General features: G+C 36.6%; 1 protein-coding gene across 20 annotated transcripts in view; it reads left to right on the forward strand.

The window, feature by feature from the left end:
- The window catches only part of PUM1 (pumilio RNA binding family member 1), a 117,345-nt gene that overhangs the window by 24,012 nt on the left and 66,955 nt on the right, over positions 1 to 26,378 (forward strand). For 10 of the 20 annotated variants that reach the window (XM_031464553.2, XM_064493831.1, XM_064493832.1 and 7 more), the window contains 3 exons: positions 6,594 to 6,662; positions 23,316 to 23,424; positions 24,397 to 24,575. In XM_031464553.2, the coding sequence (XP_031320413.1) occupies positions 6,594 to 6,662; positions 23,316 to 23,424; positions 24,397 to 24,575 (357 nt within the window). The remainder of the gene's footprint in view (positions 1 to 6,593; positions 6,663 to 23,315; positions 23,425 to 24,396; positions 24,576 to 26,378) is intronic. The other 10 variants (XM_064493834.1, XM_031464558.2, XM_031464562.2 and 7 more) reach the window with 4 other exon arrangements.

A 26,378-nucleotide genomic window follows, 5' to 3' on the forward strand; every position in this document is an offset into this window, starting at 1 on the left:
CCTCTTTTTTTTTTGGTGGACCAATATTTGTTACTTTCACGTTATTTACATAGATTCTTATACTCTGCTAGTAGGATTTTAATGATGGTAAATATGTTAAATTTAACTTCATTTTTTTGAAAAGAGCCTGATACTTAACAGATTTGCCACAACTTGATTTAAAAACTTTTGATGAACATTCTTGATTTAGCTTTTTTTTTTTTCCCACGTGTCCTTTTTTGAGATTGGTGTTTCAGAATGAAACTTTTTACTGCTAATGAAGACCCTTTGATGTGTTCTCAATTTGCAAATGATCATTTTTTGATGTAAATATAATTTTCCATAATCGTAGTTGTATAGAAGTCTCGTGTTTTTGAAATGTGTTGTTTTGGAAGCCAGGAATGTGTCATTCATATAAATGGCTATAGGTAGTAGTTTCCAGACAAGCAGAGATAAGGTTTATCGTTATCTTAAGTTTTATATTTTTATTAGGTTCTTCCATATTAATTAAACAGTTTCTCTCTCCAATTAAAATGGCTTTATCTCATTACTGATTTCAGCTTGATCATGTTTGGTGAAATTAAGAAGAAAAAGACTGTCAGAACCATCAGCTGTGAGCTTTTTGTGTTTAAAAGTCATTGGTATTATAGTCTCTATTAACTGATTTTGAAAATATTTATTCCTTTTACTTTCTAAATTGTTTTTTGTGTTTAGGAAGTGCTGACATTTATATGGGGTGTGTATATTATGGTAGTACAGTAGCAAAACAGTTTTGATAATTATAGTTTATCGCTTGGGTCTGTTAACCATCCTAGCTGAAGGCTATCAACACAGATAATCTGTAAGTTTAATTGTATTTACTTTAATTGCTAAAGGTAGTAGGAATTTTTAATGATAAATAATATAAAACATGGAAGGTCAGCCTAATCCTGGCTGCTGTGGTGACTTCACCGCCCCCATGTATCATGGAATAGACTGTAAAAATAGCATAGTAGTCAGTTGCCAGAACAACAACAGTTTAACCCAGGCGTGCTGGAGCTTTTGTGCTTGCCTTTGATGAGAACAGAGAGAAGTGCTAGTAAAGGAGGTAGACATCTGAATTTGAATTTCACTTCTTGTCTTTATCTACTATATGACTTTGGACAGAGTGCTTCTCTGAACCTTGGTCTCCTCATCTATAAAATGGAATAATTTCGATTTTACAGTACAGTGCTTTGAAACTCAGTAAAAGCTCGTATTTAATGTTGTTATTGACAGTGAATAAACGAGATCATGTAGCATGGTTTATGTCCTCCTAAGCCAAAAGAGTTTTTTGTTTTTTCCCAGTAATCAAGACTAGTGCTGATTTATTTATATTTTATTCAAAGAATGAACTAACTTTTTGCATTTCTTACAAAATGAAGATAAAAGTACCTGCACTTTCAGATTGTTATGACTATTAAAGAGATTGTTCAGCATGTAAAGGATTTATAGGGCAGGCCTGGCACAAAGTAAGTCTCAATAAATGTTCATTGTTGTTATTGTTTATAATACAGGTATAATAGAGCAGAAGATGCTGTAGAACAGTCTTACTAAATGTTTTTCTTTTAATGATTAACTTCAAATTAGGTTAATTCTCATATTCCATTTCCTCTTCTCATTGCTCAAGTTTCTCCTGCATTTGCCTGCTGTTTTTTCTTACTGGTGTCTCCTTCCCACAATGGTTCTTGGTGCCAGCTCTTCTTATATTGTTCTAAATCTACATTAGTGAAATGGAGCTATTGTGATCTAGGCTTACTTTTGCAGAAAATCCTCCAGAGGAACAAAGGTAGGTGGGGAGGAGAAAAACACCTGGTAACTAAGATTCAGTGGTTGAGGAAATAAATATTCTAGTTAAAAGCAGTGTTAGTCTCATGGTATGGAAATCTGTTCTAATTAGCAAAAATTCAGGGCATTAAATGAAAGAACACCAGGAATTCTGTTTGAACCCCAGAGCAGGAAATATGTACATGGGCCTCCTGAGCACTGATTGGCTTTCTGTGTCCATATGGGTTGCATAATCTCTTGTCTCTGCTTTTTTCAGCACATTCTTTTTCTCTTTTCTATGTTGACCTTCATCTTCTGCTTATTCACCAGGTTTTGCTTGACCCAAAATGACAGCCATCAACTGCCAAGACTAAAATTTCACTTTCTCTCTCCATAGCTATCTGGCCTGAATGCTAAGAGGGGAATCTGATTAGGTCAGTTTATCATTTCTTTTCAGATACTAGGGGTATGGCCATTTAGGAGCATAACTTTGGTATAGTTGTTTGTGGCTAAAGGTGGTGGGAATTACTAAGTTGCCATTTCTAGGCAGGTGTCTTAAAACATGTCTGTTATAGAAAATGTTCAAAAAAGTGTTGATCTGTTGAATTTTGTTTTTCCAAGTGCAGCTTATAGCTCTGAGTTACAGTTTTAAAGTATAAACATCCAGTGTGATTTCTTAAATACCAACAGTGATACCTGTTGCGTTTGAGTTTGGTTCTTGTATACAAGCAACAGAGAACTGGCCAAACTGGCTCAAGTAGAGGGACATTCTTTGTAAAGACACCTTGAGCTGTTAAGGGGCAGTAATCCAAGGACAGGAATGCTAGTAAAGTAAGGCCAAGAACTGAACCAGAATGCTGTCGAAACTTGCTTCTTTTTTAAGTCTTTTATACTGGAATGCTTGGGCTACCATGGTACCTGTTTTTTTTCTTTGAGGTTTAATGTTCGATAATATACATCTGCTTGAAAATCTGATAAATTTTAATTCATTACATGTTTGGATCATTAACTTCTTAACATTGATTCCTTTGTACCTAAGTCTGAGTTTCAGGTTTTTTTCCTTTGACTGCCATGTTGGCTGGCCAAAAGAGACAGACATCTCAATAGAGAGGTAGAAGGGGAACCAGATCATAGTGGTGTGGAAGGCAAGGAATAAAGGAATTTTAGAAGGTGACTCTACTGAGATTTTCTTTTTTAAAAAATGAGAACAGAAAGAACATGAGTGTGAACCAGTGATGATCTTTATTTTTATATTTTGAAAGTTTCTGATGGATGAGAATGGAGACTGGAAGTTTCTCTGAATTGAAGATTTAGCTGGGAATTGAGAAGAGAGGAAAAAATGGATGTATTTTTTAATGCTAAGTTTTAGAAAGTAAGTTAGATGTTTGTGTAATTTAGGTACTTCTAATATTGATTATGGAAATACTGAACTGCAGAAAGTGGGGGACTCCCCCCATGACCAAAACCTGCAGTCTGCTAACTAAGGATAGACAAAGAAGAGATAGATGTGTGAAGGAGACATTTCAGTAACTTAAAAAGAATGACTTACGAGGTGGATAGAGTTGTATAAGTACCTACTAAGTGTTGGACATGTTGTCTCCTTTAATCTTTATAACAAATGTGTAAAGTAGCCAATGTTATCTCGGCTTTACAGATCAGGAAACAGTGAGGTGTATATCATTCATTGATGTTTCTGATAAGTGTATGGAATTTGGGATGGTAAGTGGGGCTTCTCAAGAAGTTCACTTTGGAATATGATTCTTAAAATTTTGTACAGTGATGCTTTTGTTTAATTTTTTATTTTCCAAATGCAATGTATAGTGCTGAGTTTATCTGTTTTGATTTTATAACTTCCTGTATGGTAAAACACCAACTTAATTTGCAAAACTCTGGTTATAGTTAGGACAAGATCTGCCTTAGGAGAAAGAAAGTGTTGAGGCTTACAAAAGAAAGTTCTGTGATCCGGTAAATTGAATGGAAACTATGAAGCATAGGCCATTTATACAGATGATATCCTTGGGTGGGATGAAGTGAGGAATGCCAGGTAGGTCAGGCATAAAGTGGTTATCTCATTTTGCCTCTTTAGTAAAGGGAATGGGGAGATGCCTTTATGGGGAGGGGCAGCAGTAGAGAAAAGTCCTGGATGGTTGTGAGATGGGCAACTGGCAAGTAGCCCAGAGAGACAAATAGGAAATAGTTTTGTGAAACCAGTGGTGATTGATACGATTAGTTAGTGGAAGAAAGTCTTACAAACATTTAGCGAAAGTGAGGAAGTAAGAATTAGTAAGTTGTACTAGAAATTAACATTAACCCACTGCTCAAATTGAATTTTAGAGAAAGGGAAGGTAGCCTACAAGAACTTGAAGAGATGTTCTGTCCTAATGAGAGCGTTTTCTCTCATTATAATTTACAGCTAGCTTTTCTCCTTTATGATAGAAAAGGCTTCTTTGTTACCTGCCTAAGATATTTCTTATAGTCATCTCTGTCTTCATTCTTTGATTTTTCTTGATTCTGGAACATCTTCTGATCATTACTTTTGTTTCCTAGGGAGAATTTTGTTTGGAGAGTCTGCTTGTTGTCAATGACCATAACAGTTACAGCTTCCAATTGTAAACAATAAGTTCCTGACTAGTTAAAAATACTTTTGTGAGAGTGACTTGGTTTATCTTGTCTACTCAGCTGTGGGCAGTGGTTTAAAATGGAGTTTCTGGATTAGCAACGAAGACTTAAGAAACCAAGGCTTCATTCTCAGCAGTTAGGAGGATAGTATACAGAGGTAGGAGGAGGAGTGGTTCCTCTTGTAGGTGAGGCAGAGGGAGACACCCTGAAGAGGGAAAAGGGAGAGCTGGAGGAGGGGAACAGAGAGCTAAAGAGAGGGAGAGAGGAGACCTGAGAGATCGAGCCAGCAAATAAGACGTGGTAGGAGAGAGAATGAAGAGTGGGAAGACAGTATAGAAAGGGATGGAATTAGTATGAAAGCAGTATGGGCAAATTTTGAAGGTAAAGGGAGGAGACAGTGGAAAGCAAAGGCAAGAAGACCAAGAGTGAACATTCATCAAAGCCCACACTGCAGACAGAAACTGAAGGCACTTTTATCTGGGGGTGGAAACTTCCTGTGGTTCACGGAGGCAGCTTGGTTACATAGAAAAGACATTGTATTTTACATTGGAAGACCTGGATTTAGATTCTGGAACTGCCATTTAAGTGCTCTTCCTACTTAACAGTGATTGTGGAAGTCATTTCTCTGAGACTCAGTTTTCTAATCTCTAAAATGGGAACAATGTGAGCTTGTTGTGGTAATTATACAAATACGCATAGTGCACGTTCTCTCCCTTACCTTACCACTCCTGCTTTTTTAATGGGAAACTTAAATAGAATTTCCAACATTCTTGGTTAAAATTACTTGTAGCATTTTAGATTTCCAAGAAATGCCTACCATCTAGTTAAATGTAAGATTAGATTCCACAGGGAGAGCTTTATGCATTTATACAGAGCTTTATGCATTGAATTTACATGCTTTGTAAATGTTAACTCTGGTTTGAAGGTTCAAAATTATTTTATCTAACACTTGTTGAGTTTCCAGCTAAGATCCTGTCCTCATCAACCTCCCCTCCCCTTATTTTTACCACTTGTAGTTAGGAGCTTATTCAGTGTGCTTAGCTAAACAAACATTTTGTTTTGGGATTCTAGAGGCCCTTTGAAACTGTTTTACCACAATAACAAACCTTGCCTCTACATCTCTTTTTTCTCACATGGCTTAATTTTAGCTTCATTTTGAATTTTATTTTTGGCAAGCATAAATTGGTTTCCCCAACTGTATTCTGTTTCATGCTCCATACTCCACACTCTCCCTGCCTGGCCGTAGTATGACTTTCTTTACGTTTACTCTGCTAGAAATTGTACACGTACATTTGGAGATAGTGATGATTGGATGAGGGGGTTTGAGAAAGTCCTGCTTCAGGCAGTCAGCAGTCTTTCTCAGGTAGGCAGAATAACCTTCCTCTTTAATAAATGAGGGAACGTAGCCTCAGGCAGCAGAGGTGGCTTGTTGCTCATCACTGAGAGGACCAGTAGACTTGGACAATGAGTTTTTGAATTATGACCGTTTTGAGTAATCTCTTCCACATTTCATCCTTGTAGTAATATTACCTTATAGTAATAACCTTGGAGATGAGTTAATTGAAACCTAGAAAGATTGTTATGATATGGGTAGTACATTTAATGATAGGTCAAGTTTGAACTGATTCTTTTGATTTTTTTTTTTTTCTCTTCTGGTTTTGAGATTCTGGGAGCCTTCAGAGATCTTCCAACATGGAGAAATGTTGGTGCACTCTGATACATAGTTTGTAGCGCTTTTCCCTGAGATTTATCAAAGAAATACGGGCTTGGATCAAATGAGTCCCCTCATTTGTACTTAACTTTTCACAGTTGGGGACAAGCATTATGGTCTTTGAGTCAGTAGCAAGATTTGGGTCACATAATCATCTTTAGATGTCATTGCCCTTCAGCATGTTGATCTTTACTTACTAAGTTAAAATATATGAAAAATCGGTACTGTAATTCTCAAGTGATGGAATTGCATTTTCTTTTTCTGGATTATGTGTCTTTCATGTTCAGAAAAAAAGGGGAATGGGAGGGGAGAAACCAGGGGTCATTGCTGAACCCTGATGGTTAAAGGTAAGTGAATGTTTAATCTCAGTCACTTGATTATTATTGTTGTCTTTGTCTATATCTGAAAGTAAACATAGGGAAATTTTTCAGTTGTGCTTAATATATATGTAAAATTCAAGATGCTAACTTGGAGCTTTTCCCTCTATTCTGAACAATAGGTACGTTCTATGGATGAACTGAATCATGATTTTCAAGCACTTGCTCTGGAGGGAAGAACAATGGGAGAGGTAAGTGAACTGGTGTGTCAGGAAAATGGGCCTGCTTTTTAAGGGAAAGTGGAGCTGTCTTTCATCAAATGTGTCCGAAGCTAGTCTCCAGAAGTATGTGCTTGCTTTTCTTTGTTGCCATCCTCATGATAGGAATGGGATATTGCAGAATTTTGGCAAAACAATCTCATAAGAAGAATGTTAAACTTAGCCTAATGTCTTAAAAACAAAACAAAGCAACCGAAATATGAACACAAATTAAGTAATTTTATCTTAACCAGTCAGTTGTAAATCAAGGCATTATTACATTTTTACAAAATCAATTTATGTGTATCAAATATCCTTACCTTAGCCTCATCTTTCAGTTGTTAGGTTCTTTTCTAGTGGAAGGGAGTTTTAGATTGGCTGCTAGTCAGGATATGTTGATAACCTATTTTTAGAGTAGTGCCATTTTTTGGGAAGTTGTTTATAGAGTTTCATTGTGGAGAGGAAGTTTTTAGATTTCTGGTGAAATGATTCCAGAAGATAGAGGCTTGAGCCAGTCTTTCCTTACATTTAGAAACACGAATTTTGGTTTATAATATTCAAAATTGGCAAAAACAAAATTTATTATCTGTTATATTGATAAGGAAGATTGCCATAATTCTAAAAGAAAGGGTAGTATAGATAAAGTATAGCTGACTTCTGGTGCTTCTAGTTTTTGGCAGGAAGAATGTATTGGTGATAGGTAGAACATAAAGTTTGAATTAATTGCTAAAGATGTCACAGGTTCACAAACTGGGGACATTGGCTTGTGGTTCTCTTGTTCTGGAGAGTAACCTTAGGTTTTTTCTTCTATTTTTTGTATATCTAATATTTAAAAGCTCACACATCTATTTTAATGTTTTAAAGGAGGGAGAATAGCTATATTCTGGATTCTCTTTTATACCATTCAATAAATACATTTTTTTTTTTGACTTAGCCAATATTTTTTTGGCACTGTGCTAAGTTCTGAGGATTCAAAAGTAAGGTAAATAACAAATATTCATTGACTACCATTGTGGTTAGGTATTTCTTAATAGTCTTTTGGTGTTTCGGTCCTAAGATTCTTGCTTCCTTGGTTATAAGATTTTGCTTCCAACTTTTCTGAATTATCTTGTGGTTAGAGTTCAGTGCCCTATCGTCTTGGGTTCATGGGTTTTTGGCTTGTTCTTGTTTTTTCCCTAGAGCTTTAAGTGAAGATTGATAGGTGTCCTTATGTTTCCTGTGTCGGTCTAATTTTATTAAAACATGCACATCACTAACCCTATATGGTTATTGGGTAAAAGATTTTCCCTAAATTTCTGGAGCAAAGTTTAAACAGAAAATTAACAAATGTGTCTGATATTAGTATAGATGGGAAGCCACTTTTATCTGCTTCCTCACTCCTGTGATTCTAACCTGGTTCACTCTACCAAAAATCTAATCCCAATCTTTTAAAATTAGTTACACAAAATAAAAATAATTCTCTGTTAACTGTTTTGTAAGCAACACTTCATAATTGCTCAAGGCTTAACTCTAATTGAAGAATAGTGAACAGAAATGAATAGAAAGTGAATTTTATTTAAATCCACAGCTTAACAAAAATATTTGAAAAATCATTTTCCCAAAATGCCACATCCCCCAAGGTCTCCAGGCCATACCCTCCTTATCTTTGTTAGAAATGTCGTTTTTTGATATTTGTGTTTAATTCCTCAGACCTGGATGTAGGCATATATAAATAACTAAACAAAGTACATTCCAACAGTAATGCAGTGTCACACCTCTTTCTTCTTTCCTCATTATTTATTAACAAAGTAATGATAACTGCCATTAGTTGACCATCTATTAGCAGATGCTAAGGGGTTTGCATGCATTATCTCATAAACAGCTCTCTCAGGACTGTTCTATTATTCAGATAAGGGAAAAGGCTGAGAGAGATGAATTAATTTGCCCAGGGTCCCACATCTAGTTAAGTGATGGAGCTGGGATTCCTCTCCAAAGCATGTGCCCTTAGAGTAAATGAAGCCAATAGTTATAAAATAATTGGTGGTAAAAATTGCATTTTAGTAAGCTTTATAAAAATTACTGTTTGAGGGAGGATTTCAAAAATACTTAATACACTCTCCCAAAATACAGATACTTAACTGAAGTTATTTTTTGAAAGCATAACCCAATATCTAGACACAAAGGGGACAAACTAAGTATGGAGTGAGGTTTTTATACACTCTTTCTATAGCTAGTTGAGGAAGCAGTGACTACAGATGACAACAGAAAAGAGTGCACAGGTTTTCTGTATGTGGTTCGAGTGTAGAGTAGGTAGTGATCAGTATTGGCAGAGCTAGTTTGTGATTACTTGAATGGAGGAGGTGTAGAACTTGGGAAATGTCCTCTAGTTTAGTTAGGATTCGTGCAGGTGTGGATTGGGAGAATATTTTTTGCAGTGATACGAGGGAGATTGGCACAAAAGAGAAGTGAAGGAAATAAGCTTTTACAATAAAATTTAAAAAGCAGAAGTTTTAATTAGGTTAACTTTATTAAATTTCCTTCCCTTTAAACAATAAAGCATCTTTGGGAGGGGATGTATGTAAATGTAGTCTTTACCCATATAAATGCTAAAATTTGAAGTAAATTGCGTGGACTTTTAAAGCCAGGCATGGTATTTTTTTGCTGCAGTTCTTTTACGTGTATTTGTGTGTGTTTGTGTGCTTGCATGAAAGTCCTCATTATGGCAAACAGTGTGTTTAAGAAGATATGAATATTTAGAATTCAAAGAGAATTGATTGCTAGTAAAGTTAGTGCTGCTTGGTTCTTAACATTTTTTTCATTAAAGCCACTACTAGACTCAGAGTTACATTGCAAGATGTAGAGCATTTCTTAGTAGAAATCTTGCTCAGAAGTGGCTCCTTAAAACTTTACCTTCAAACCTTATTGGTTGTCTGAAGTACAGCTGTTCTCAGCTGAAGGACACAGTACAAGTACTTGCCTCCTGTTCTAAAGGGTCAGCATAAAAAGGAAGATAGAAAAATGTCTTAGGATTAGGGCTACAAATTATTTTCACGTATTTCATTCATTCTCCTTGCTAGCAACCTCTTTCATTCAACTTTAAGTGCAGTCCTAAAAAGTTGAAGGGCACAGATTATTTCCATATGAAAAGATTAGTCTGTTAGTTGAATATTCAAGAGTGAATCTTTATCTTTGTCTTACTGAGGAGGACTCATTGACCTGAGGTTTCTGGACTCTGTTTCTGCCTTGGTTGGTTGATGGTCTTTTATGATTTATTTTCTCCACCTGTAGGAGGGCAGCATTATTACTGTTCATGTCCTGAAAAGGATGAATTTGCAAAGTGAAGAGCAGTTCTCATTTGAAAGAACTTTGAGAGCCTTTGACACAAAAGATACCTTATTCTAAATAATTGGTTTTCTCACTTTTAAAAACCAGGGACTTTTTTCTTTTTAAAATTCCTTAATGTTTACATGTAGTAAACATAATAGTGTTCAGGTATGTTAAAATAGTAGTAATCATTTCTAGAATAAATGGAATGTATTTAGATAAGTGGCCCCTTCATTCTTTGTTTTAGAGAGCGGGAAGTATAAAAAAACTTACCGCTGGTAGCAGACAAGTTTGTAAACCTGAGGAGGGAAATCTGGAAAGTGCTGCTGTATGTGGAGTAATAACGAATCCACCACATCCCCTGGGAGTAGAATAAAATGAGATATATTTAAAACATAGCTGCACAGACTCATTAGACATTTCATAGGAGTTCTGCCCGTAAGTGTGAAATAGCAGAATGGCTTGTAGAGGAAGGAATTTGATAGTGATTTGGAGAGCTCTTAACCCAAAGAAAAATGTAACTTGGTGGGATGGAGATCTCACTGGACTAGAACCCTGAAACCATTGCTTGTAGCCTTGCCTCAGACATTCATTTTCTTTGGACGTTGCTTTTTTCACCCGTAAGACACAGATGTTGGACTAAATAGTTTTCCAGGACCCTTGGAGTTCACCCTTATTTCTATCTTTAAAGAGGTAGAAAATCAGAATAGTTCTGCTTTCTCTAGTATATGCCAGAGGACATCTAAAAGATGCCTTTTTAGGGTGACTTCTCCCCTGTGATGTAGAGGTTTCATTTGGTGCTCTAAGGGATTTTCATTCACTGTCTGCAGCTGCATAAAGCATTGACATGTCTGTCCATTAGGGCTCATAGGGTGGTAATTCTGAAATTGGGGCAAGTAAGAGCCTAATGTGGATACCAAGTCTGTCAAATTCTTTCCCACATCTTTCCTTCATGGCATGATGGCTCATAGAATTGGAGACTTTGGGTAGCTACTTTTACAGTCCACAGCCCTAGAGGGGCTACTTCACACTGTAAATTCCTTACAGCAAGAGTCCTGTAAGAGTAACTCAGTTTACTCCAAAATGGATTGAATTTTGGAAAGGAGATATGTTGTCTGCCTGCAAGATCTTGCAGAAGGGAGGAAAAATTAATAAATAAAGCCTGTGGTGTATTAGTATAAAAATACGTGACTCAGGGGTGTAACATATCCTTTTTCCCCAAAATGCAGCTTTTGAATACACATAGGAATGGTTAAAGCTGCCTAGTTCCATTAACTTTGTACTAATACCATTTGGTTGTTGGGCATTTTTGACATTTTGTTATTAAAATGAAATGGTTACTTTAGAGAAAACATAGCTAGCCAGGCCAAGTGACCTGGAGGAAGTTAATGATAACTTTCCTGTGTTAGCTTAATGACCGTGTTAGAGGTGAAGTGACCTCTTTATGGGCCTTGTTTCGGAAGATCCTGGGATCTCATATTAGTTTTGGGGTTAGGATTGGACATTTTGAGAAAGAAGATAAGAAGAAAGTGTCTTGTAACCCTGAGAATGTGAGTGTGTTTGACATTTGGTGCCCAGTTCTGTCCTGTCACTTTGAGACCTGTATGGAACCCCACTCATTCCAATATCTGCCTTCTGTCCTGCACTGGGAAGGCTAGGAAGACCTACAACTGTATATATTGAGCTGTCTTGGAATGTTTGAATGTAGTGAAACATGCTCCTTTGCAGCAGGATTTAGCTGATTCACGTGACTGCTTAATCTGTCTTCATTAAATCTCTCCCCTTGTATCCTCCTTTGTCTAAAATGTTTTCATTCTTTTCATCCACATCAATATACTTTATTTGAAGGTAAGCCAACTAAATAACTACAATAATACAGTAACACATTTCAAGACACTTTGGCATTGATTTCATTATGTATGTGAATCTCCCAACAGTTTTTTGAGGGGTATTAGTACCATTTTTATGTGAGAAAAATGAGTTAAAAGTCAAATGACTCCAGCTAAGATTGTAAGTGTGAAGACATGGATTGACTTCAAGTTGTGTTTCATTAGGCTCAGCAGTAATAATAGCTGCAATACACTGAGCATATATGATTTTCCAGGTGCTGTGCTAATCACTTCATATACATTACAGTCTTCCCAGTGGTCCTGGAATATTAGGATGTCCTTTTATATGCCAGGCAAACAGGGATTAGAGAGGTTAACATGATCATGAGCTAGCTGTTTAAATCCAAATCTCTATCACTCCAGATCCTGAATTTTTCTGCTGTACATTTGTGCATTTCCAGAGTCTACTCATTAATAAAAAATCCAGCTTCAGTTAATCAGCTTTTTTGCTGTCACCAACCAGAAGCTACAGAGAGGAGTTCAAGTGGCAAGTTCATTCTTATGGTCCTAATTTGTTTTGTATATAGTGATTTGTGTAAATGTTTTCTGTTTCCTTGCACATAAATTTGTTGAGGGCAGGGGCTTCAACTAATAATGTACTTTGTAAACAGTGACTGCCTAATATATTGTGTTGAATGAATCTTGTGTCAGTAAATCTTTTTTTCTATGTATGGATTCCTCTTTATTTTCTCTCTTACTTCAGAAGTTCCCCTCAAGGGACCTCAGTTCAATTCAGTAAATATTGCCCATATTCTCTATTCAGATTACTTTTCCAGTCTCAGGGATGTAGGGGTTTGAGGAGGGATAGGGAATGAAGAATCGGCAAAACTGAAAAGCATTTATTCAGCCTTCTCTGCAAATTTTTATGTTTTTGAACTACTCAGTAATTACTTTACAAAGAGTATATAAGATGAATAGCAAATCAGCAATGTTATTATCATCCAAGTTGAATCTGATATAAAGACGTTTGTTATGAAGGATGTTTGTTTAATGTAGTTGTAACCGGATCAATAGGACACTTTCTCTGGGCTATCTGCTAGGGCATGGAAGTATCCTCATTATATACACAACAGACATGATGGTATTTAGAAAATTGGAATTGGTTTTGTTACAGTTCTTGTTCAAGCTTGTATTAAACTCTGTTTTGTGTAATTCTTTCTTGTTTCTGTTTTTTGCTGATGAGGAACCAGAACACCAAAGTTAATTCATTGTCTCTTAAGTAATGCATTCTCTGGTCCCCATTATAGCAAAGTGTGTAGAGGAAAAAGTTTATTTTCTGTATTGGTTTCCCCTGTATACATATACATCTGTGAAATTCTTCACTCCTGGAAAACATGAAAAAGGGAACTTGTCCATATCTGGCATACTGAGACATTTATCTTGTCAATTTAATAATTAAAAATGCTATGAGGCTGACTGGGTGTGTGGATGGGTTTGAATATCTGGTCTCGTCTTGAGGTAAAGGGCTCTTTATCCTCTCTCCCTTTTTAAAATTGAGTTATAGTCAGTTTACAATGTTGTGTCAATTTCCAGTGTAGAGCACAATTTTCCAGTTATACATGAACATACGTATATTCATTGTTGCATTCTTTTTTACTGTGAGCTACCTCAAGATCTTGTATATATTTCCCTGTGCTATACAGTGTAGTCTTGTTTATCTATTCTACATATCTTAATTGAGCTATTTGCTTCCTTTGGGGATATGTCTGGGGGTTGGGGGGGCCAATAGGTTATGAAGCATTCCCGATGTTTTCATGGTTTTATTCATGAACTTTACAAGTTTCCTAAGTAATCTGGAGGCTTATCTTTTGTACACTGGGCTCCCAGGTACTATTGCAAGGACTCATTTATGTAATAAAATAGTCTATTAATCATAAAGTCTAGACCTAGTATAACTTTAATATGGTTATATTACAGATCAAACCATGTAGTAGATACTTAGATAAAAAGAAATGACATTATTTATGGTAGCTTAATGGTAGCTGGGGTAACACAGTTTTCTATTTCCTTGTGTTCTTTTCCTATATCATGTAGAAAAGCCAGGTTCACCTTGGACATTTCTTCATTTTCTGAGCATAGTTTACTGTCCGTCAAGTTTTATGAAGATACCTAAAAGTTTCGTTTGGCTGAGTTCCACTAACTTGTAGTGGGAAGGTATAAAGAAAACTTTACTTTCAGTGGATTTCAGAAGGGATGTGCACTGGAGAAAGGATTAGTGTGTGGAGTGTTCCCCAAGTTAATTTATCACAAAACAATGTGGAGATTGAGGTGCTAACAGTATCTCTGAATTTTTTTTGAAGGGCATGCTTTATGAAAGTACAGCTTGGGTCTTTTATGTGTTTAGTTTCAAGGATGAAGTTGTTAACAGTGATTGTTTTTTTATGTGTGGTAAAGAACTCCGGGAAACCACTGTGCTCCTTTGAAGACAGAGTGCATTTTTAAGTTTAATAGTAGTATCAGTTTTATAATTCAGTCTAATTTGTGGTTGTCCCTAAATTTAAGAGCTATCAAGTTCTTATTTCTACTTCATTGCTCTTTTTGCCCTTACTATTCCCCAGCAACTCACAGTGGATCTTTAGGACAGCCTTAAAAGTTTACTCATGAGACTGATAAACTTAAACTTGGAACACCATATTTTTCCATACTTGGATCCTTTTTTAAATCTAGCCTCTGCACTCAGCTGACGTTAAAGAATAGATTTCTTATTAAAACGTCAACTTCAGTGGTAGACCAGAAATGACTAGCTAATATTTAGTGACTTCATTCTTCATCACCGTAATGGACTATGAATCTTCATTTTTAAATTAAATAACTTAATGCTTTGAAAGCTGAGAGGCAAGGAAGCAGCAGTTTTTACCTTCCTGGCTCTCAGTTCCACAAGTCCCTTCTCTTACCATTTTTTGCCTAGATTACTGCATTGAACTCTTTGCTTAGCCTCCCAGCATCCATTTGCTTTCTGTCACTCGATTTTACGGAGGAATGTTGAATTAATACTTTAAAATAAGTTTTTATGACGTTACTCCCTTTTGGATTAGACCCCAGCCTCTCAGTGCTCCATAAAGCTTCACTGGCAGCTGGACTAGTGCTTTTTTCACCCTCTCTTGACTGCTCCCCTTGTTGATGACTGGGCTCTCTTTTTAATTGGTGGGCACCTCCCAAACTTGCTTTCATTTCTACCTTTTCTCCCTCCCTCTCTCTTTTTTTTTTTTTTTTTTAATTTTTAAAAGCTTTTAGATTTTTTACCTTTGCTCCTTGTGGAAAGTCCTTTCCACTGTCTTCTCACTCTGAACTCCCCCCCCTCCTTGGAGGCATTCCTTGACTCTCCTATCTCAGGTTATTGTTCCTTTCTTCATCTGTAATAGGGTGTGAAGTTTAACAGTCTGTTAGTGTGCTTATTTTAAAATGCCTTGTAACTGTATTGGTTTGATTCCTGATAGGTTTTTCTTTTTAATCTTTTCTTTCAGGGCAAAGAATGTCTTTACTTTTGTTACTCCCAGTAGTGACTAATGAAGGCTGTGCATTTTAGGGTATGCTCAAGTAATACTTTACTTTTTGACATCAGTGAGTACTTCAGATGCTAAAAAATGTTTTTTTCAATAGTCAGAGAAGCAGTATAGGTTTTCCAGATGTGGGAGACAAGATCAAATCACCTCATATTGGCCAAGCCTAAGTGGTTTGTGTAATTTCACTCTTAGTGGTGGAAGTGTTATTAAAGGACATCAGATGCAGCTATTAACAGTGGTTATTATGAAAAGTGCTTAATAACCCCAGAAAAAATATTTTTAAAAAATCTGTTAATTTTATATACTACATAATTATGCAAAAATTAAACTTTTCTTTCTTAAAAGAAATGTATTACATTTCAAAAGAGATATTTAGTTGAGAGACTGTTAATTTGGAAATTTGGTTTTACTACTAATCATCTTGCCATATAGGCTAAAATATTTTTTCTGGCAGGGAGTAATTGGGTTTATTTATTGGTTTATGGAGGAGATACTGGGGACTGAACCCAGGACCTTGTGCATGCTAAGCATGCGCTCTACTCTTATGAGCTATTCTCTCCCCTCTTAGGCTAAAAATTTTAAGCAGTAATTACTGGATGCTATATTGTAATGCTGCCTAGTAATGAAATGTGAAAAAATTATAGCAGATGTTGATTCTTAGACAAGTTTTTTGTGATTTGAATAAAATGAAATAGAACAAAAATGTTTTAACATTTAAAAATAATCTTGACAGTATTAAGTATTGAGTAACTGATTAAAAAAAGAATGCAGGACACTTCCTTAATTAGTAGATACATAAATGGGAAGTGAGAATTTAGAGGATCATGTTCCTTAAACCTTCTGGAAGAGAAAGTAAACGAAAATGTCTTCCTTATTTTTTTTTTTATATACTTAGTTTTAATTTAAAAAATAATTGGCTTGTATTAAACCATTGAACATTTTCAACTTTCCTTATTTAAGCTAGTTTGTTTTTTAAGCTACAGTTTTCAAAGTGGGTTGGAACTTACCTGCTTGTGTAAAAATATTTGAAACATGGGATGTGAGATCTCAGTTCCCACTAACTTTTTTCATTTTGAAATTATGTTGAAGTGAAATGTGTCTGCTGAAGAGAAAATGCCTTATTTATTTGTGGTGAATTCTGTACAACCATGATGTCAATTTTTATTTTTTAAAAATCAATTCAAAATCATAATAAATGTATATTTTGTAACAAATTATCCATAATCCCATTGCACCAACAAGCACCTATTTCAGTTTTTATTTTTCTTTCCAAACTTGATCCAGACATGAGAAGCAGTCTTTACATGTACAATTTTGGATTTTGCTTTCAAATTTAATATTATTTTATAAATACTACATATAGTCATTATAATTATTTTGAATGAGATCACATTATTGTATACAGCTACCTTATTGAACATTTGGTTTGCTCCCAACCTTTTTTGCTCTTATGCTTTGGATGTAGAGGTTTTTTTCTTTTGATTTTTTTTTGTTGTTGTTGTTGTTGAGATGAATTCTCAGGAATGAACATGACTCTTCAAGTGTATCTTTCAAATACCCTTTCCAAAAGAATTGTCCTAATAGTGAATAGATGTATGTATTTTTAAAAAAAAGCCTTATAAAGAATATTGGTGTATACTTTTATATCTGAACTGTTTCTTGTTAAGCTTTAGTCACTTGCGCAGTTCACAATATTTATTATGAACTATATCATTTGATTTCACAACAACCCTCTATGGTAAGGAAGGTTAGACAAATCCCCTAGGGCATTGAGACTTTTGAGAAGGGATTTCTGAAAATTAGTTTTCAGTCAGTTTCTACTGGAACATGTGACAGTCAGTGGTTACCAATAATACATCTTTTCTTTCAGTCAGTGTTGAGTGGCCATTTCTCTGAGTTGATGTCAGGTTCTTTTAATGTAATGAGAATATTTACCAAGGGATTAAAAATTGGGGTGGGGAGCTGTATCTTACCAGCTAGTTAAGATAATCAGGTATTTGACTCCTGCATTGGTTAAATTCCAGTAGAAACTAAGCTTGTGTTGGAAGTTGGAATATGGTCAAACCTGATCACACTTCCCAGGCTGTAACATCCCTGTGGATAGTACTCCTTAAGAAGCCAAATTTCTGCTCTGAGAGACAGCTCTCTGTAGCCTATGTTGAGTGTGTAAGCTCTTATTACCTATTTTATTCCTCTTGAGTAGAGTACTTTGTTGGAGTGTCCATCATAAAGCCACATTGATACTTGCGTATGCAAATATTGTGTCCTGTCCTTAATAATCAGCTTGTCTCTTAGTTTCTGCAAAACTGTAACTATGGTTCTTCTTGCAGTGTTTTCTTAGGGCTCTGAATTTTATGGAATTTACACTGAAGTCGGCTGGGTGACGTTGTCCTCACATCTGCTGAGTAGACAGGAGCATTTTACTGGCTAGCCATTTGTAGTGTGAAGTCTTTTGGTTACTCTTGTTTTTAAATAATAGTAGCAGCTAATTCTTTGGTAACTCAGAGTTCAGCATTGTACTACTCTTTCACACACTATTATCATTTAATGTTAATAACAGTTCATTTTTATAGGTGAGAAAACAGTCCAGATGGATTGAATTCACATAGCTGGGATTTGAAACCAGATTTTTGTTTTGTTTAAATGATTTCAGAGTGGTTGTGTGTGCTTTACCACTATATTACTTCTTAAAATAAGGAGCCTAGAGATTCTTGATGTTCTCAGCCCTCTATTTTATTGTCTCCACCTCTGTTTAAAAGGGCTCTTAGTAGGAGTTAATGTGGTGATTGATTGTGCAAGTGTAGCTTTGTGTATTGTGTTTTTTGTTAGATGATGAATGAAAAAAGGTGTTTCCAGATAGCATTTAGAGGTTTCCCAAGTGGCTAACATTGTAAACCAGTGCTTGATTTCTGCTTTGTTCTTCAGAAGCCTCATGAATAAGCTTACTGATTTCTTTGCTTCCCTTAAGTCTTTTCTTTTACAAACCTGTGGTTCAAGCTGGGATAAGTTATGTGTGTATTTCTCCCAAAGACTTGAGAACAGATACTTTGGAGGGGCAATTAGGAATGCCATTTAATGGGACAACACAGGGAAGAGTATAAGGTATGTTGTATCTCTGTGGAGGATGGTAAGACCTGCCAAGCCCTAGTTCTCAGTATGTAGGTCTTGAAAGGGACACTGATCACTAATTCAGAGATAATTGGATTATAGAGCTGACCTACATGAACTAGAACCATAAACTATTAAAGTGTAAAAACCAAAATGCAGTTTACTGATTTATAAGGAGAAATAATAACTCTCAAGTGGACAGTATAATTGTGTTCAGTGATCAGCGTGTTTGGAAACCAGAAGCAAGCAAAGTTCTCCTAAAAAGTTTGCTTCGTAAGCAGAGTCTGAGCCAGGAAAGTTACTCTCCCTGTTTTTAGTGGCTAGTGTAACCATACTGTTACCTAGCCTGATGCATGAGTTGCTTTTATAAGGACAGACTTGTTTGTGTACCATATGCCCTCTCCATAGACATGCATACTGGTTAATACTGTCTACATCTGACTCCCTGGGTATCCTTTGCTTTTGTTGGACCAATTCCTATCTTCCTTTATAATTGTCAAATCTTTTAATCCTCTTATCGCTAATCTTTTTTGAAAGTAAGTTTTGCAAACTGCTGCTATGATCTGTTTGTTGTCCTGTCAGAGTAATCTTTATTTCAGGTTCTTGATGGGGTAAGCAGTAACTGCCTTTTCATACACTAGTTGAAGTTAAATGTTTTGTGATTGAATTTAGGTGTGGCTTAAGTGAAGGTTTGGCAACTCCTAACATGGGTTAGTGAAGCAGAGTGTTTTAGCCAATGCTGTGAATGATGTTCCCTCTAGAGGGGTTGAATCTGAATTTGAAATGACAATTGGCTATTAATCACCATTTTGTTTTATATTCAGTAGATTATAGCCCCTTTTAATATGATCAGATTCAAACAGTATAGCTCTTTTTAATGTGATTGGATTCCAACAGTGTCTTTATTTCAGATGACTCTTGAATATGTGATTGCTAACTAATTCTCAGTAAGCTTAACATAACTAAGTCCATTTAATTCTGCAGAATTTAAAAAGCCAGTCATTTTTTAATACAGAAGGGCTATAAGACAAAATAGGGGAGAACATAAAATGGAATAGATGTAATTTTTCCAAATTCAAAACCACTTGGATTTTGGATATTAGAAGTGGAACAAGAAGTGCTTCTTGAAAGCAGACTCTTAAAAATGTGTTTTAAATATAAGAAAACTCTCCCATGTATTCACAGCTATACTTGTTACCTATTGCTACATATCAAATTATCCTAAAATTTAGTGGCTTAAAACAACTGAATTGTTGAAGCCTCACAGTTTCTATAGGTCAGAAACCCAGTCATAGCTTTGCAGGTTTCTCTATTTCAGGGTCTCTGCCAAGCTGCAATCAGAATTTTAGCTGGGGCTGTAGTCATAACGAAGTTCAACTGGGAAAGGGGCTGCTTCTAAGATAACTCAACATGTTTGATGTCTGGATTGTTTCTCACAGGTGGTTAGACTGAGGGCCTCAGTTCCTAATGAATCAGTCAATGTCCAGTGACCTCTCTTGGTTCCTTGCCATGTGGACCTCTCTATTGAGCAGCTCACAGTGCAGCAACTAGCTTCATTAAAGTGAGGGTGCAAGAGGGCATGAGACAGGAGTAGAAGCAGGATGGAAGTCAATTTTTTAAATGTAACCTTGCAAGTGACACCCCACCACTTGCCTTGTGTTATTCCTTAGGGGCAAGTCACTAGGTCCAGCCCATGGTCGAGGGAAGAGGGGAAATTACATAAGGGACTGAGTACCAGAAGGCAGAGATCATAGAGACTCATTTCAGATGCTATACACTGAGGAGTGGAGATGGGTATGTTTTGGAGGAAAGAGAAATGCTAGGTTCTCTCTAAAGTCCAGAGACTTTGAAGAGCTTTGCTAAGTTTGCTTTGCTAAGTTTGCTTCTGTCCTTGTCCAGGTATCTTGATTCAGTAGTTTATTTTCCTTCCCATTTTCAGAGCACTCTGCAAAAAAACCATAGATTCCACCTTTTTTTTTTCCCCTTTTCAGAATTAGCGTGCTACCACTGTCTTTTCCCACGTCCTTTTTCTTTATCTCTTACATACTTGCCTTTTCAATTCCTTCTGTTTTCATTGATAATAGTTAATTGATCTTCTTGCTGCTACTTTGCCAAAGCATATGGAGTTTTAGTATTTTGGGGGCTGCCCCTAGCATCTCTTTAGGATTTATATTTATACATATTGTTAACAGTGGGAGACAGTTGCCTCTTGGTATCTGACTAAGGTCTTGAATTTTTTAGTGTGTACTGTATTCACTGTACTGTGTCATTTTATATAAGGAACTTGAGCATCCAAGGATTTTGTATCAGGGAGGCTCCTGGAACCAATCCTCCATGGATACTGAAGGATGACTATTCCTTTGAGACTTGTTGCATCTATTACTATTTTGAAGTACAGTCTCCATTTTTTAGTGCTTTTCTACATGTTTGTTACATTGTTTCCTTTTGAGAGAATTTGGCCTGGAAACAGCCTTGCTTATGTTTACGTGCTTTTGCTGTCTTTGCATGTTATGACAACCTGGCAACCTATAGTGAAAGATGACAGGATCTCAGAAGTCATTTTTGAAGCCTTGTGTTCAAGGGCTGCTGCTTTTAGGAAGCAGTTTGACAAATTATGGACAGACTATATTTGCACATGGAGGCTGATACTTACAGAAGTATGAGTTTTGAATAAAGATTTCCAAATTTCTGTGGAGAGGGACGAGCACTGTAATGAAGGTATTTGATCACTTTTGCTCTTTTCAAAATATGGAGACTAAAGTTAACCAGCAAGAAAGGTGTCCCTTGTGTTGACATTCTTTCTTCTGGTACCCAAGGGAGAAGTTGATGTGCACTCCTGTTTGCTCACACTCCCTGCAAAATACAGGAGAAAAACCAGAATGTTAGTTGTAAAGGATACCCTTTCTTAGGGAAAGAAACTTTATTTGTAGTCTTACATGATAGAGCGTTTTTGAGATTAAGAGGAGAAAAAGAAGTTTAAAAAACAAGAATTCTTGAGTTGTGCTTGAGTAGTTCACATTAATTTTCAGTATTCCTTCTGTGGTATACAGCTAATTTTGCCTTGGCATGATGCCACTGAAAACATTTATTGAGAACCTCCTATGTGGTGGGCATTGTGTTCGGCACTCATAAACAATATCTCTAATCTTCACAGCAACCTGAAAAATATTTCCTTCATCAGTACAAAGAGAATGAGGCTGAGGGCAGTCCTGCATTTTGTCCTAGGACACATCACAGTTGTCTAGTCCAGGGCCTCCTGACTCCACTGCTTAGCTGTGGTCTGGGCTCTTCCTCCCTTCCATTCCACTCATACCCTCAAGTTAACAGACCAGCTGTGTCATTGTTTCTCTCCGAGAGTGAGCCCTAGAGGCCTACCAGGAATTGACTGTTGATAACTGCTCATCTTCAAGTAAACCAATGCATCTGCAATTAAATGTCAGACCAAAATGTGCCTTTTGTCATGATCTTCTTGGACTAGAAAATGACAAATTAGGGCCTGAAGAGAAAAGTGTGTGGGAAACTGCATTGGTCCAGGTGATAACCCATATCTGCCAGATGGTTTTATAGAGCTGGAGTACATTGATTCTGAGAAACCCAGGATTTAGGTTTGGAAAGCTGATTTCATTTTAATGTGAGGGCAAAGTTGAGATACTTCTCTATTGTCATTGGGTTCTGGGTTATATAAATAGGAAAGGTAAACCTTGATTGTCACGTAGGAGAGCAAAATGTTTGTACTTTCTGGTTTTTCATTCTGTTCCTCTGAGAAGTTCAGCGAGCCAGGTGTGTTCTTTTATGCTCAAAAACAGTAGTTAAGTACTGTCTCAAATTTCTGACTTTCTTGTCTGACTAGTAGCAACTGAAATGAAAACATAATTAGAAGAAATGAGGGACATTTTAGTGAGTAAAGCTGGGTGATAATGACCAGAATGAAGAATAATGGGATGCTAGTGGAATTTTACTTTGCAACCCTGGTCACTAATACTTTGATCTTGGGCAAAACTGTTCTGTTTGCTTGAAGGGTACTTTGCATTCATTTGGTTGAAGCTCATTTAAAGTTCTTGTACTGGTCTAGGGCCAGTGATGCCTACATTTCTATGAAGTATGGAATGTTTTGCGCAGTCTCTGTAGTGGTGTTATTAAGTATTCTTAAAATTGATTGTGCTTAGGAGATTTTTATTTCCCTTCCATTAATGAGGGAATACGTGTTCTGTCTTTCCAAAATTTTGGACTAGGTTAATGTTGTGGTTGGGAAGTTGTGGTGTATGGTTTTTTTTTTTTGTTGTTGTTTTTTATTGGTTTGTTTTTGCTTTTTCTTTGTGGTGATGAAAGTGTTTTGGTTAAACAGAATCTCTGTGTATGATGGAGGTGAATTTTGCCTCTAGCATTCCATAGCTGGGATCTGAGTTCATATCCCAGCCTGAGTAACTTTGCATGGTCAGTTAATATACAGATAGGCAGAAAAAGTGTTTTAGTAGTTGTAGGTACTTTCTTTTTCAGTAAGAATCTTCTTAGTGAGCAGTTAGCTAACAGGTCTAATATGAGTCCCCCTAGCTCCCTTTAAAAATCTTGGCATAGATTAAGTGAATAATTTTAGATATTTAAGCTGAGCCTCTATTGTGATGGATTGATCTGTGGCAACCTCCCCCCCCCCCCAAAGGCCTCTTAGTGACTTTTACCAAATATATAGTAGTACTCTGACCACAATCTCTGTAGTCAGAACACTGATTAAAGACCTTCAGGGCACGTTGAGCATCTTCAGTACCCTTGTCTAAAAGAAAGTGTTGACTGCTGTACTTTCATCCTTTGTGAATTCTTTAAAAGCATCTATTATTTTTAATTTGCAGCAGCTCTTGCCAGGTAAAAAGTTTTGGGAAACAGATGAATCCAGCAAAGATGGACCAAAAGGAATATTCCTGGGTGATCAATGGCGAGACAGTGCCTGGGGAACATCAGGTAATCTAGATCTAGCATCTGTACTGTGATTTATGCCTGTCTTAGAGCTCCTTTCCTCAGCAATTGGCAAGTCATGAATTTTACATCAGCGACATAAGCATGTCAAGCAATGAACTATCCTGTAGTATAATTCATGAAGGAGCTTATATGATGTAATTTATTAAAACATAATTAATACAAAATCAAATCTTCAATATTTTATTGAAGTGCTAGCCACAGGAGATTGGTCTTATTTGAAATGACCATAATTTCAGCTATAACTTCTTGTTCTGTACTGCTGTCAGCATACTTGGAATTAGAAAATCCCTGCCTGCCATTTGAAGTTCATGTTTCTTTCTTCTCCCCCTGCCCCTGTGTACTGTGTATGGGGTGATCTATCTATAAATGTGGTTGGGGCCAAATCGTCACTGGGTGTGGATGCTCTACTGACTGACTACCCCTGAAGAGGGATGGGAGAACTTGTAGAGGCAGACACTCTCACAGCAGAAAGAAATGACAGATGATAGGAAGGGAGGAGATAGAAACCCCAAAAGCTGATATGCTGTGTTACAGCACAATATAAGAATGGAACCCCAGATGACAGTGAGTCATATGAATAGATCAAATTATGTTGTTGTTTTTAAAAAGGGCAGTAAAAAAATTCACATTTTGTTTTAGTAATATTACCCATAAAATGTGTTAAAAAATTCTGCTACTTGAAAAGGGTAAGCATTAATTTATGCACTTAGCTAGATAAGCCAATTATGTGAACTGCTGTATTGCTCTGCTATCCTGCATATATGAGGGATGTGTTCCGTTTCCTTAGCTTATGCAGAATATTAGATTTAGGGAAAACACACAACAGGAGGTTTTCGCTCAACTGACTACGGCAGGTTTCTTTATTCCCAGTCATTGGTTTATCCATGAGACATCACTCGTAATTTGTTTGAGCCTCTGGCTGCACTGTATCATGCTTGTGTATCTTTTTTGTAGATCATTCAGTTTCCCAGCCAATCATGGTGCAGAGAAGACCTGGTCAGAGTTTCCATGTGAACAGTGAGGTCAATTCTGTACTGTCCCCACGGTCGGAGAGTGGGGGACTAGGCGTTAGCATGGTGGAGTATGTATTGAGCTCATCCCCGGGCGATTCCTGTCTAAGAAAAGGAGGATTTGTAAGTTGGCTTGAGGAACTTGTTCCTATCTCTCTCTCTCTTTCCCTACCCTCCTCCCCCCCAAAACAAAACGTGCCTGTTTAGTTTCCTTAGATATTCACAGCACTAATTGCAGGGTTTTAAAAAACACTTTTATTGCAGTTGGATCTCAGGCAAAGCATAGCAGGAGATGTAAACTAAACTTTTTTTTAAAAATAGAGAAATAATGTTTTTTGGGGACTCATTGATAGTAATGTGAGGTAAGAACTGAAATCTAGGTATCAGTTCATTGGTCTACCAGAAAACGATTTTTAGTTTAAAACAAACAAACAAAAATTAAAAGAGAGGGAATTAACACAGAACTGAAGGTGAGGTGTCAGTAGAGAATAGATCTGTGAGTAATGATTTGCCAATACCTGACGATCCTTAAAATGGATCAGATATGTGGGGTCATTCTTGTTTTTGCTAGGTGGGCTTTAATTATGAAATGATCTGTGGCCCTCTTTGAATAGCTTTGCTTCTCACACTCAGCCTGTCAGGAAATTAGAAGTTCTGTCAATTCTCTATCTGCAGTTTTTTTGAGATTTGTCACCGTTGACTTCTCTGATGCTAAATTGTAGTCAAAGTGGCTTCTCTGACTGCAGCCTCTTGCTTTTTTAAGTCTTAAGCAGTCTTTCTCAAAACTAGTTCTTTCTTATACCATTGACTTTAAGATCTAAAAGTCTTAAGATGCATTTCTGTTTGAGTCTTCCTCATTTTGTATTCTGTGACTGGTTTTATATTTCAGGCCACAACTAGAAAGGCCATGAAAGTCACCCTGAATCTACCTTCCTTCCTTTCCTCCCGACTCAGCTTGTTTTGTACCTTTTCAAAGCCCTTTATCCCTGAAGTCTTTCTGGGTTAATACTATCCTTTGGCAATCATTAAACAGGCCTTCTCTCCCCGAAATCATATTGATAATTTTACCTCCATAACTATCTTACAACATTTGTTGTCAGTATTTTTATTGACAGACATCTTGCTAGAGGCTTGATCCTATTTTCCCAATTCCACTTGAAACTTCTTTAGAGTAACAGTAGTACATTTTTGGTGCAGCTTCCTTAAGTGTTCAATTCTTTAATATGTTAGTGGATGTTAAATGAATGATTGTTGACTTGGGAGGAAGAGAACAGGTGGCATCTAGGTAACCAGAATCCTCATGGAGTTAGCTTTATTCTCGGCATTCAAAGATGATGCTTCAATAAACATTGACACTTGACATGTGGCCGGAGCTTTTAATTTCACCAAAAAAAAAAAAAAAGTGAAATGAACTTATTTAAGAGACTGGTTTGGACTTCTCCCAGCTCCGCACCTAGAAGTTTGGTATGAGGAATTTAGCCAGAAGAGGATCTTTCATTTTTATGATAACCCTTAGAAAGATCAAGGGACTAAATTGGGCTTTTGTCTTGAGTCTTGCATTCTAGCTGTTCCAAAGCTGGCCTGATTACTTCTGGGTCTTTTGACCCTGCAGAGACATAGGTCAGGTTTAGTGGCTTACGGATCAGATTGGAAAAGACTTCTTGTATTTGAACCTTCCCAAGAGAGTACTTGGGAAGAATAAGATCTACCTTTTGGAGGTGAGGAATGGGATCACACAAAATGATCTTTTGCTGGTTATCCCTTGGGAAGAATGGTGTTACTTCTTTCAGCTTATCCCCAGCTCACCTTTTTCTTACCTCACTCTTTCTCCATCTCATGAGTGCAGATTTCTCAGAGGAAGTGCTGCCTTCTAACTTTCTCTGCCTATAGGGGATAAGTTAGTGTTGTGCATAGGTAAGTTGTTAT

Source organism: Camelus dromedarius, chromosome 14, assembly GCF_036321535.1.
Source record: "Camelus dromedarius isolate mCamDro1 chromosome 14, mCamDro1.pat, whole genome shotgun sequence".
Classification (NCBI taxonomy): domain Eukaryota; kingdom Metazoa; phylum Chordata; class Mammalia; order Artiodactyla; family Camelidae; genus Camelus; species Camelus dromedarius.